This window comes from Sceloporus occidentalis, unplaced genomic scaffold (assembly GCF_023333645.1).
Source record: "Sceloporus occidentalis isolate IW3139 unplaced genomic scaffold, rSceOcc1.0.p SCAF_4, whole genome shotgun sequence".
In the NCBI taxonomy this organism is placed as follows: domain Eukaryota; kingdom Metazoa; phylum Chordata; class Lepidosauria; order Squamata; family Phrynosomatidae; genus Sceloporus; species Sceloporus occidentalis.
This window is the reverse complement of record NW_028316984.1, coordinates 75,180,249-75,193,638: the sequence shown is the minus strand read 5'-3', so window position 1 is coordinate 75,193,638 and position 13,390 is coordinate 75,180,249. Positions and strand designations below refer to the sequence as shown.

General features: G+C 39.0%; 1 protein-coding gene across 1 annotated transcript in view; it reads right to left on the bottom strand.

Moving 5' to 3' along the window:
* The window catches only part of XRCC5 (X-ray repair cross complementing 5), a 59,172-nt gene that overhangs the window by 24,156 nt on the left and 21,626 nt on the right, over positions 1–13,390 (bottom strand). Inside the window, exons 9-14 of the mRNA XM_089520342.1 lie at positions 12,225–12,337; positions 8,727–8,789; positions 5,858–5,995; positions 4,380–4,470; positions 3,061–3,194; positions 1,018–1,214 (exon numbers count right to left, since the gene is read on the bottom strand). Of these exons, the coding sequence (XP_089376468.1) occupies positions 1,018–1,214; positions 3,061–3,194; positions 4,380–4,470; positions 5,858–5,995; positions 8,727–8,789; positions 12,225–12,337 (736 nt within the window). The remainder of the gene's footprint in view (positions 1–1,017; positions 1,215–3,060; positions 3,195–4,379; positions 4,471–5,857; positions 5,996–8,726; positions 8,790–12,224; positions 12,338–13,390) is intronic.

Here is a 13,390-nt window from a genome sequence, read left to right as displayed (position 1 = left end):
TAATTCACACTTTACCGTAACAGCATAAATGTTCCTTGCTATTAATCTGTTCCCATACTTTTCTGGTAGAGGACAACTACATTTCTTTAAAATGAAACAATCCCGTCCCCCAAAAGAAAGAAAACAAAACAAAACTCCACTTTCACAGAAGCAGTGAATCTTGTATCTAGACCCTGCAGTCTTTTGGTCTGGTAACATGGGTCAGCATACCTCCACAGTGACCCGAAGCAGCTTTATTTTGGCCTGTCTGTATGGGCCCTTTGTTTCATGAACAAAATTATTAAAAATGCTATGTATAAAACTATTGTCAGGCTATGTTTATAAAATGCATACAAAACATGAATGAATTTCATTTTGGTTTTCATCTCCAAGATACCTTATTATGTACATGCAAATATTCCAAAATCCAAAAAAATCCAAAATCCAAAACACTTCTGGTCCCAAGCATTTTGGATAACTTGTACATGATTTCCATTTTTGGCATGTCCGCAACCCAAAAGTTACTGTAAGAAACAACAGTCTGATACAACACATAAGGAGATTTTGCTCTTCTAGATTGTTTGGACTTGAGGTCCAAGAAGGTACAGTCAGCGCAGCAAGAGGTAAGGGATTATGGACCTTGCAGTCCAAAACATTTGTAGTATTGAAGACTCCCAATTCATTATAAAAACACAAGATAAAACCAAGTAACCATTAAAACAGTTTGCCTTAAATCAAAACGCATGCCCTCTACCGTTTGTGGCTGCTGTTGCTTCCTCAAACTCAAAAAGGTGGGTTTACAAAACTAAAAGTTGATTTCAAGCCACTTCCAGTTTTATTTGCAGGGGAAAGTCAGGGCTGGGAGACCAATGTAGTCTGTAGTGAGTTTTGGAAGTCAAACACTGGTATCCAGAACTCTGGACTTTGTCCACTCCAGTTGTACAAAGATGAAGTTCCACAGCAGTGAGATAGATATTAACATCCTTCTTCTATAGATCCTTGTTGCCTAAAATTATAAGCAGGGGTGATATAACTCACTTGTCTTTGAAGATATGCTGAGCTGTTTTCTGTTCTTTCATCTTGCCTACATCCTTCAATGGAAAAAGCGATTTTACTTTTTCAAGAGGAATCTGGTATTGCTCTCTTACTTCCTGAGGTGTCTCCAACATGTCTAAGAGATGTTTTTCAATAGGAGGCAAGGGTGCATCAGGATGGAAAGCTTTATGTTGTAGGCACTGGTGAGAGAATAAAAGAGAAAAAGTGATTTCATGTCAATAATTTAGAGAAAGTAACATGTTCATGAGTGTATACTTTAGAAACATGATCACTTCTAACATGCTTTTCATAAGTGCAGCCTAAGTGGTATTTGCTGTGGAGCAGAAATTCAAATATTTTTTTTATATGAGAGGCAATATTCTGATATTATGAGTTTCCAAGAATTGTTTACAGTGAAAGGGATCATACTGCATGCATATGTAGTGCTCTGTGGTTTCAGCATGAAAATCAGGCTTCCCAGGATAAACACATGGTAAGCCTGGCAAAAATGTGCAGGGATCACTACAGCTGACAGAATGTTAAAATTCAAGAACATTATAATGATCAAATTCAAACTGAATTTCACAATATAACCCAATTCTATTTCACTGCACACAACTATACAATAGCCCACATTAACCTGAAGCTGTATGATGAAATTCCTTAAGTCAAACTTACATCTGTCTGCCAAAATACCCAGTTTTTTCACTACAGTTTCTAGGATGCAGTCCAAGACTTCCAGTACTGAAATACTGAACTATTTTATGCTGCCCACACATTTTCCAGTGAGATTGAAATAAATAAATGATGAGGGGGCATGTATAGGTTATTTTGCTCTGAACCAGGTAGATGAAGCATTTGTGGAGGAAATGCTACATAATTTAAGTGAACTGCTACATCTGATACCCCAAAGAACACAAGGATACAGCACACTGTACCCAGTGCACATAAACAATAATTTCCCCAAATTCTAAATGAACTGACTGAAAATATTCTTCTACAGCATAAGCAGGGATGCAACATTTTTCAGTTCAATAATCAAAATCAAGTGGTAAGATACCTATCCTGACATACATAGGCTTAGATGCAGCAGAACATGGGGGGAAATTGGACTACAACCACTAGTGTACCTATGAGGGGGACAGGGAGGTGGGATGAAGACATTGCATCCCCAAATAACAATTCTGTCTCTCCCATTAATTTTTTCTTCGGCCCCCAAATTTCTAGCAATACAGAAAGTGAGACACTAAAATAATTCACACCTATGTTCACATTTGCTTGATAACTCTGTCTGCCCCTTTTCTCTGGATGCCTAAACTTTGGCCAGTATCCTGTTGGGGTGCTGCATGCTTGTAAGTGGACTTGTGCCTATGCAAAGTAGAATTACGAAAAAGTGCAATGTTTGTATCTGGTAGAGGGCTACTGTTATGTAACTATGCAGCAGAACCAGCAGAGGACCAATGTGTAACTGGACCAATGTCAGTTCTGACCAATGCAGTTCTTAGCGCCTCTGTTACTTAATTAAGTGCACACAAATTTACATTGACTACCTTTATTCCTAAATGCTCAACTGAGGTTTTAAGTTACTGCAATGCTAAAAATTAGGGATTAAAGGAAAATTCTTAGTGGGGGGGGCAACGCAATATCCTCATTTTGCCTCTCCTCCCTCCTTAGCTATACTCTTGACAACAGCCCCCCAAATCTCTCAATCAGCATGGGGTGCATCTGCACTAGAAATAATGTAGTTTGACACAACTTTAATTGCAATGGGACCATTCTACAGAATCCTTGGATTCGTAGTTTTATGAGGCCCTCAGAACTTTGTGGCACAGGAGGCTAAAGACCTTGTAAAAGTACAGATCCTAGGATTCCACAGGATGGAGCTATAGTGAAAAAAAAAACCCTAACACCTCCAGGCTATAGATTTTATCAGTTGATGTTTGGCACAATGTTCTTTTTAACAGAAGTACTAAGATGGAGGGAGACACCTTGGGAGGACGGGGGAGGGAAGTTTTAACAATAATGGTGAGAAGACCAGCATCTTACCTGATACAATCTTTGAAACTGAGGATTTGGAAATTCACTGGTTTTAAATATATCCTCAACTGTCCCTTCACTTTCATCTTCATAAACCAAACTCATGGAATCAATCAGAGAGTCAACTGCCAGCAACTGATCCTCTGGGTCAGCAGATACAAACAGATATATATTAAACACACACTGAAGAGAGAAGTATAGCAGATTTCCCTTTTTGCAAACAGGCATCTAACCCCCAATATAATTCCAATTGTCATCATTCCCACAAGCAGTCAAATGCATACCACAAGGAGAGGTTACATTAACTTTTGCCCGAATAAATCATATGAAGCCACTCTGTTGTGAGAGGAGGAAATTTAAAGCAAGTGAAGTCAGAAAAAGAGACAGAAGCTTCCTTCTCTTGTTTCATTTATTGGTAACCCAAATATCTCAGTTGAAAACAGGTTTGTTATGCTCCTGAACCCTGTCTTTTGCGATTGACAGTTTTAATTTTCTGCCCCTGACTTCCATGGGAGAAAATACATACCATCTTTTATAATGATATACTGGAATATCAGAATGAAGCAGTCACACTACCAAGTTGTTCTGTGAACTTCTAAAACTGAGAAAGCTTATCTTGGAAAAGCAAGCAGCAGGTAATGCTATATGCTTCAAAGAAAAGTGGAGAGAATGCACATAGTGAGCACAGGCATATTTGGGCACTAGACCAGTGGCGGGAATTGCAGCCCTCCCACTTGTTTTGCAGCAACTCCTCACCATTGGTCCTGCTGGCTAAGGCTGATGGGAAGTGCAGTTCAAGAACACCCTGAAGAGCCAAATGTTCCCTACTCTGAATAATAGACTGCATTGTGTCACAAAATCACAAGCAGTCAATGACAACAAAAATGTAAAGAATGGTTTGCTGCAATCAAACTGAAGGAGCCAACTAGAGAGCACATTTTTCCTCACACTCACAAAAGTGGGTTCCCACTCATATTTGAACTGAATTTATGAGACATGTCAACACCAGAGTCTGAAAATACTGAACTATCCTGGTTAGCAGTCAAGATCTGTGCTACAGGCCAAAGCTGGAAAGTGAAGCTAAGACTGGAAGAGAAAATTCATTCCAGGGATTGAAGGGCTAATTACACAAAGTTACACTTCTAAAAACAACCATTTTACAGTCAATAATTTCTGAAATTACAAAATCTACATGCACTACGGGAAGTATCTAACCTGCAAGTTTGTACAAGTCTATGAGAAAACAGCATTAAACTCAGTGTAACTCACAACTGAGTAGAATGTATAGGGCCACTTTGTTAAGGACATGAGTCAAAGCAAAAGCTCACCTGTTGGTAAACACTTTTTATTATTCTTCAAGGAGGAAAACATGTATTGCCTCAAATCTTCCATATAAGGTAGCTGTACATATGCCAAGCACTTAAAAAAAGAAAAAAGTGGATGAGCAGAATGTCAAGAAAGCTCAATCATAATGAAAAAGACAGTATAGGAGTGATTCCAGGCAAAGTAGTACAAATACACTGCCTTGTTCAATATGCAACCCTTCCAGGTGTTCCCATTGTCTCGTGACTTTTATTGTTCTGGTAAAAATCTAGAATTAGGTCCCATTTACTCGTGACTTTGTTGAGTCATGAGTAAATGGGACCTAATTCTGGATTTTCACCAGAACAATAAAAAAGCAGTAGAGTATCTTTAAATTGTATGAATAGGATTTCTCTGGCCGGAAGCATCCACAATATTAAATAGCAAAACATCACCTGAATACTACATTTTTTACAAAAGAAACATTTACAAAAGCATTACAATAAATATTCAACATTAAATTAGTAGATTATATATAGGGGCACTGAATTAACTGGAGAGTGGCCCACTGGCTTATTATTTTCTTGATTTCCTCTCTGCAAAACAAATATGCTTCCTGTGTAACAGCAGTTTTCTTCTTACAGGGATTGTATAGCCTTCTGTCTGGATGTGGCCACTGACAATAATCTGCTCTCAGCATTTATAGCCTTTCACTTGCCTCTATTTGCACATCTCCCCCAACTCATCTTGAGCAATTTTCTTTTCTCTGGGACAGTTTATGTATATCAAAAGAACTTGAAAGCTTATGTCCAACTGAAAAACAATAAAGTTTGTGTTCCTGCTCAATGGTTATTGAGCATTGCCTCCTCTATGTAGTTGCTAAAAATGTGCAAGGCAGAAAAGACATAGCCATATGCAGATTTTCTCCACGTACCATCTTGGTTAGTGTGTGTGTGTGTGTGTGTGTGTAATGCAGAACTTTCTTCTGTGAAAAGCAGCCAAGACACATAGACTTAAAAAAAATTATACTAGATTTTAGGTATCAGGGCTTAACAGCTTTAACATTAGATGCTACCATCTAGAAACTTGAATAACAATTCTACATTTTCCAAGATCCTGCTGAAGAGATGTGCAATATTATATTTATTATTTATTTATTTTTAACATTTGTCTTATATTATGGAATTTCAGGATGATGTTCAACAAAATCACTTTTACATATATCAAGCAATTTGAGCAAGTACCAAATAATTTAAACAGACTAATAGCATAACAGTCAATTTGACAAAATTAAAAAGCAATACAGTTTAAGACCAATTAAAATAGGCTAAAAAAAATCTGGATAGAATTAATTATGCCCCAAAGGTGTTTACTCTTTTTTTAAAAAATATGTTTTTATTTGGTACCAGAATGACATCCATGTTGGAATGACACCAACATTACCCTACTGGGAAAAGACAACTAAATAGGGCTGAATGAACTAGATTATCAGAAAAAGTATTACCTCATATTCATTCTTGATCAATGGAAAGGCTGCTCCAACCTGAGGCTGAGATCTTCTGTCATAGACATAACGCACAATGGCTACCATATCCAACTCGTCCAAAGCATGAATGAGCGCAGAAAGAGCAACTGCTGCAGCCTGTCAAAGGAGATACACAAATAGCATTAATGCCCATCAACAATGGCATTCACAGGTTCAAAGAAACAGGGGCCTTCCTATTTTAACTCACAGCAATGACTTAAAGCTTACATCTTATTTCTTCAAAAGCAAAAGGAAACAGTGACAAGCATACAACCAGATCACGTCAACAGATGTCCCCAAGTAAGGCACCATCTTTAAACCATATAGTGGATTACTGTGATGGTTTAGCAACTACCTCACCAGCTGCCACCAATTATGTATGAACCACTATTACTATTTCACTTGCTGCTACCACTTATGTGTTGGGGTGACACCGCGTCACTGCCAAATCTCTTAAACCCCTTTACACTATGTGCCACCATGATACCAATTATGTCTGGAGACCCTCAAACTCAGATCTCTAACAAAGGATTCGTACACTAGAATTCTCTTAAACGTCCAGCACTCTGGGATTTTAAAATCCCAACAGCTTGACACCTATTGTCAAGTGATAACTACACACACACTATCTGAAGTGTCCTAAATAATAAAAGGTCTTTTTCCTTTGGTACTGTTTTAATTATGTTTAGTAGCGTGGATGTTATCTGTAAGCACACCTCAGGCAACTACTTGTTGAAACAAAGGAACAAACTTTATTTACAAGCAAGGTTGATTACACTATCTTTCTTATAGGATGTTAGTCAAGCTTGACACAGTGTATAAATTGTTTCAGTAGTTACAAAGTTTAACAGTTTCTTTCACTTGACTTTATCAACATTCAGGGGTAGCCGTGTTGGCCATTTAACAAATGCAAACAAAAATCCATCAGTGATACCTTTATTGGCCAACCAAAATACACAGTATACTTGTTGCAGTAGTTACTCCGAAGCTCCATGGGTTTCTTCTCAGGCAAGATGTTACAGCAGAAAACAAATTTGGTTCATCTTCAATATGACATCACTTCAAATATTTAAACAGGGCTAACATATAATCTCTTAACCTTCTCTTCTCCAGGCTAAACATATCCTGCTTCCTAAGTGTCTTCTCATAAGGCATGGTTTCCATATCTTTCACCATTTTGGTCACTCTCCTCTGGACATGCTCCACCTTCTCACCATCCTTCTAGAATTTTGGTGCCCAGAACTGGACCCCATGTGCTATGTGAGGACAAGGAGGAGGGCTTTCTCTGCAGTCTCATGCCAGTTATGTAACACCCTCCTCTTGAAAGCCCAATTGGCACCAACAGTGCTGTCATTTCAGAGACACATGAAAACATGGTTGTTCATGTAAACTTTGGGGCCTGAGTGGTTTTCTAAAAACTCTCTTATGCACATGGTTTTAATTCATTTAAAACTATACAACACTTTTATTTTTTGTAATCATTTAATATGTTTTAGCCTTTTCAAATATTTATTTTTAAAATATTTTAAAACTAATTTAATCACTTATACTGTTTTAAATTTGTCATTTAGTTTTATTGTATGCTGTCCTGCAATCTCAATATAAAGGGAGGGATATAAATAAATAATCTCAAAATACTATTTGTTGTGACATTTTATTCAGCCTGACCAGCATCCTGCCACCCCCATCAAACAAACAATTCCCATTGCAGGTTATAGTTCTTTTTTCAAAACACTTACCGTAAGGATGGGAAGCTGCAGTTAGTTTTTGTATCCCTGCACCAGGATGTTGCCCTCAATGCAACAGTGTCCAGAGAGGCCGCTCCAGGACCAATTTATACTCAAGGGAATTGTGTTTAGCTCAAATACAGAGATGTCTAATGGTTGGGGTAATTCAGTCTAGGAGACTTTTTTCCTGACTTTTACTGGGTCCAAATTCACACAGAACTCCAGAGGCAGATGAAAATGGGTTTCATTTAAAAGGAAAATAAACACAGTCAATCAATCAAACAACCATGCGCGTGCACACACACACACACACACACACACAGAGAGAGAGAGAGAGAGAGAGAGAGAGAGAGAGACTAGAGAAATCAAAGGTGGGAGATTGGAATAGTAATGAGACTTCACTAACAGCAATAATTACCTATGTGGATTCTGTCTCCAGTTACTGAGGGTCCAGGATGAAATGGAGGACACAAGCAGCTCCCATGTCATGGGGGATGGGCGAGCTGCTAAGGTGCTTAGCCAAGCAAACTGGCAGGGGTCCTGCCTGCAGCTAGACTGAGCCGAGGGACTTGCTGAACTAGCCCCAATATTTACACCAAAATTATGGTTTGGGACAGATTCCAAGAGGTTGAAAAGACCAAATGGTTTTGGAGCTACTTTGAAATGTTTGGAGTTACTCTGAAATGGTTTTCCAGGGTTGTCACACTGAGGTATGAATGGAGGGCAATAGACTCGCATTTCCAAGGCAGAGAGGATTAGCGCATAAGATCGTCGATGCTTTCTTTATCTTATATCTGCAGCCCATTGTACTGCAGTCTTGGGTCTCCTCACCTCCTCCAGGATGTCCGGAATCAATCAATCAAACCAGGGCCCCATGCAACTCCTATCTTGCTAGCCTACTTGTTGGTATTATGTCCTGGTTAGGCATCCACATTTGTGGTTGTAGAAGGGTCACTCAGCCTATGTTTTATCACATTTCTGATATCAAAATAGGAGGGGTGTCTTGGGGTACCCATGGGCGCTAATAAGGATACAAACATTTTCAATGTTTCACAATTGAAAAACAAAGCAAAATATAAAATTTTTAGTTTAAGATTAAAGTGATAGTCAGTTTGTCTCACCTCATCGTCCTTTGCTGCAAAGACCTTCAGAACCTGACTCCCCATGTAGCGATGTCTCAGGATCTACAAAAGAATGATTCCACAACTTGGTCTTAAGCTAATGCCACTTTGAACACTTTAAAGTCACAGCCAGCAACATGCAAATTAAATTTGACAGTGGAAAAATCAAACATAGCTCTGCATTTCATTCCAGTGGTCTTTCTCACAGCTGCTCATGTCTCTATTCTAGTTATTGTTCCAAGTTAATTTTAACAGAACTCAGATGTAAGATACTCCATTCCTCTCATCACTCAGTTACCTATTTCATCCCTTCTCTTTCATACAGCAGCTTTCACTGTTCCTCATTATTGCTCCCATTAAGTCTTCTTCCACAGGTTAAAGATAGTTCATTGTGTTTGGCTTCTGAATACCTCTCAAGCTACTGTTCAAATTTAGATACTATTTTTGTAGCATGAGGGATGAAAAGGTAGTGATGAAAGGAGAAAAGAAAAAGTGAGAGAGAAACCAAGAGAGAGAAGGTAAAGAAAGAGAAAAGAGAATGCTTTATCCACTTTTTGCTCTGGCCCTACTACCAGCATACAGCTCCTGGCAGACTACCCTTGAGGGAATATGGACTTGAATGGGTGTCTGTACATATTTCAATATATTTATTGTTATGCTATTACCTTTCCACTGGAAAAAGCAGAACTCAAGGTGGTTAACATCCCCATCCTTGTTTTAGAACAGAGGGAAGAAAATTATTAAAGTTTTAGTCTAATCTGCAACTGCAGAAATAATTGTTGGAAAATTTATGTATTGCATTCTCCTTTCCTTCCTTAGAAAGACAGGGACTTCCCTCTATCTATTTCATTCTATCTAAACATGTGACATTGGTCACTCACTCTTGAAGGCTGTTTAACAGACTCTTTCTCAAGATTGTAAACGGTCTCTTCTCAGTCAGAGTAACAGTCTCCTCTCAGTCTAAGATGGAGTAAGAGTCTCCTCTGAGTGAGGTTAACAGTCTCTTCTCTTCAGTAGTAGTAGGGTTTTTCTCTTCTTCCTGCTGATGGTGAGATTTCACCTCTTTTCCCAAATCATCACTAGTTAGAATAGGATTTTGTTTGTTATGTATTTATTTATTAAAGTCTTTATAATTTGTTTTTAAACTAGAAAATGTATGTTTGTTGTTTTTTTGAATAAGCCTGAATTCTTTAGGAAGGCAGATTTAGAATAGCCGAACTCACACTTTTGCTGTTCTGCAGATGAAAGCTGAACTCCAAGAAGTTTAACTTTCATACCTACATATTTTTGTTTCTCTTTAAAAGGGTTAACACTCAGGGAAACTCAAATTGCATCTCACATTAATGCAGTCTGACCCCACTTTAACTGCCATGGAGCCATCCTATGGAATCCTGAGATTTGTAGTTTGTTGTGGCACCAGAGCTCTCTGATAGAAAATGCTAAATATCTCACAAAACAACAAATCTGAATCCCATAGAATTAAGTTATGACAATCAAAGCAGTGTAGATTAAACCTTAATTTCCGCATCATGAAAGCAAAGATACGATCTTTCTAGTACTGTAGCTTTGAAAAGATCACTTTGGCCAAGTTTCAAACACTGTCCTAAAATCCAATGTAAAATTCAACTTATCCTTTGGAAGCCACACTTTCCAATAGCTGTATGGTTTTTCAGAAAGATAGAATATAGATGAAATAAACAAATGAACAAAACCACATGATGGAATGGGCCAGAGTGCCTCTGATGAAGGCAGGCTGCAATCTAGAAATGCTTATTCCACATACAATTTGTCAGACTGTAATACTCATTACAGCAGATTTTAAAAAGCAACTTTCATCAAGTGATTTATCCTGGGGTCTTTTTTTATTCTAATGAGAATTCCAGTGCACTCTGGTTTATGAAAATGTCCCATGACTACAGGAAAGGTTTTTGCATACAGTATTAAGGATATTCTACAATATCCAAACATGCAGAGGCACAGCACATATTCTCATGAGGTGGAATATTTGTTGTCAGCAGCCATCAGTCCCCTCTCCTTTTTTTAAAATAGATACTATAAAACCAATTTCTGCCTTTAAAAATATTACTTCAGTTTCTCTAGAAAAAAATCTAAATGTCAGAAGGCTGAAACACAAGGATTTTGCTTCTAGTTCTTCTTATGACAGTATCATAAGCTTTTATTCTTTTAGGTCTAATCCTGTATAAATTTTGCAACAAAACACAACTCAGGGAATTGAAATGTCTCATCTGCTTGGATGAGGGTCAGCTGCCACAAGACTCTTCTAGTATGTCAGAATGGGACTTATTTCCAACTTTGCATAGGACTGGAACATTCATTTTGTTGTTCATATAAAGTGACTCCCACAGTTGTACCCATCATTCCATAGTCCTTTGTTCAGATTGTCCTTTACAGCCAGATCAGGCCCAAATTTGGGCAAGACAGTTACTAGCGGCTAGTCTACACATAAATGTACTATGAGAATGGGTGTGCATTTTCACTCATTTACATTGGCAGTTCCTTGTCTTCACTTTCATGTGCAAATTCGCATCTATTTACACCTATCCGCTCTCCCTCTGCCAAAAATACACAGTTACCCAAATGCATGCAAAATAAACAGACACCCACAATGTGATAATGCAAATTTTTGTGGATTTTAGCAGATACTCTGGTAAAGAATGTGAAGTCTGTTTCCACGGCGTTTAAGCAGTTTTCTGGGGTAGGCGCAAAAAACCTGAACTCCTATTAACTGCATGTGGCCAGATCGCATTCTAATTGGCTAGAATGAGGAGTATTTTAAACATGCAGGCCAGCCTCTAATCAGCATATCTCAGATTGAAAACAAAATGTGTGGCAATGTTACTCAATTTTGCAATGAGATAGGCTGAACTTCCAAAGCCTCCATGACATAGTGAAATTAAAGAAATCTCCATGGCTTCTTACTTGCTAAAATTAATTTTGCATCCTTCCACAAGTTCTACTGTTCTTCTTCATCCTGGTAAACAGAGGAACGAAGAGCTACAGGAGACACTCAAGCCCCAGGCTTGGACAACTGGCAATCTTACCCAGTGACCTCATTAAGGGGAGGAGGGGGTGTGGACTGATGGGAGGGTCATAGCACTACTTGGGGAGGCAGTGCCTTTTGTTTGGGGTCCAGCACGTCTGCTTCTCCAAGCAACCACTCTGGATCCCCAACAGCTGTTTGGAGGCAATAGCACTAGGAGGTGACTTTTGTTTGGGGTCAGCATAGTTGCTCCTCTGAGCAACAGTGCTGGACCCCAAACCCCAATTGCTCCCCCATTGTCTCCCTTCTTCTGTCCCCCCTACACTGGGTGACAACAAGCACAGGGATGCCACTGATCCTACCCCACAGCTCCTCAGCCATGGAAAACAGGAAAACCATGATTCTACAATCTCTTTGGCCTGAAATAAATTTCAAGCGAAATTTCACTTCACTTGAAATTCAACTGAGCCTGCAGTTCAAAGGTTTATGGGCCATACCTGAGATGATCTGCTGAACCCCAAGACAGCAAAACATTTTCCATCTGTTTTGTATTTCATCTGCTCCTCATCTACCTTAGAGAAAGGAATTATGTCACTCCCATAGCGAAATCCTGCAGAATGAGAGAAGAACATATTTTTAAAGTAATGTCAGGGTCTTTGTGTAGAAACCTCAGCAAGTGAGCTGTGCAGGAAAAAATCAAACCTCCTGCAAAAAATATGGGTGTGGAAGTTGGTGGGAAGGAGGGGCTGGATTGATCCTGCCATCATATCCCAGACTAGCATAGCCAAATGCTGACAACAGTTGTTTCTCCGTTTGTGCAGACTTCGAATCTGTGTCCCTCAATTACGTGCGAGAGGGAAATGGAGAGATATAAAATGGGGTGTGCACCCACGGCGCATGCCCATGGGTGCCCATCGGGGCACACCACCATTCAAGCCAATGGGGCATGAATATTGGCGGATTTCCATTTTTGTGGGGGGAAGAAACAGAGGGGCAACTGTATATACAATGTCAGGAATCTCTAGCACCAGTAAGCAACACAAAGGAAATGTCCTCAATCAACTATGGCTGTGAATTTAGCTTTGCTGCTTGCTTCCTTTCCGTCTATGGGCAGGAACTGAACTTGCAACGAAAGATAAACAGGCTGTTTCATGCCTTCTTCCCCTTCTCCTCCTCCTCCCTTAATTTCCTCCCATCAAGAATTCTTCACTGGAAGAGAATTTGAGAGCAGAGTTTGCAAAAACTATTTTCAAAACTTAAATCAAATTACTAATCCCAACTAGAGTTGACCAATGGGAATTAGGCAAATTAAAATGTTTGTAAGTTGCATTGATTCAACTACCCTACTTTGGCTGAAACTAGTGATTGGATTTTGGCTCAAAAGTATAACTTGCTAGCTGGAGGATCCTGGAATTATAGTATTAAAAAGTAGCTTTTCCAAGCTCTGCTCAAGAGGACACTCAGCTATCTTGCTGCCAACCAAGAACCTTTCAAGTTATGAGTTGAACACAGGAGCCCTACTACAGCTGAAGGAACTGGGTAGTGGGAAAATAAATGTCAGAGAACTTGTACACTGCATCTGGAACCCTGGTGGTGTGTGAGGTAACATATAAATACTATGAATGAATGAATGAATGAATGAATGAATGAATGAATGAATAAA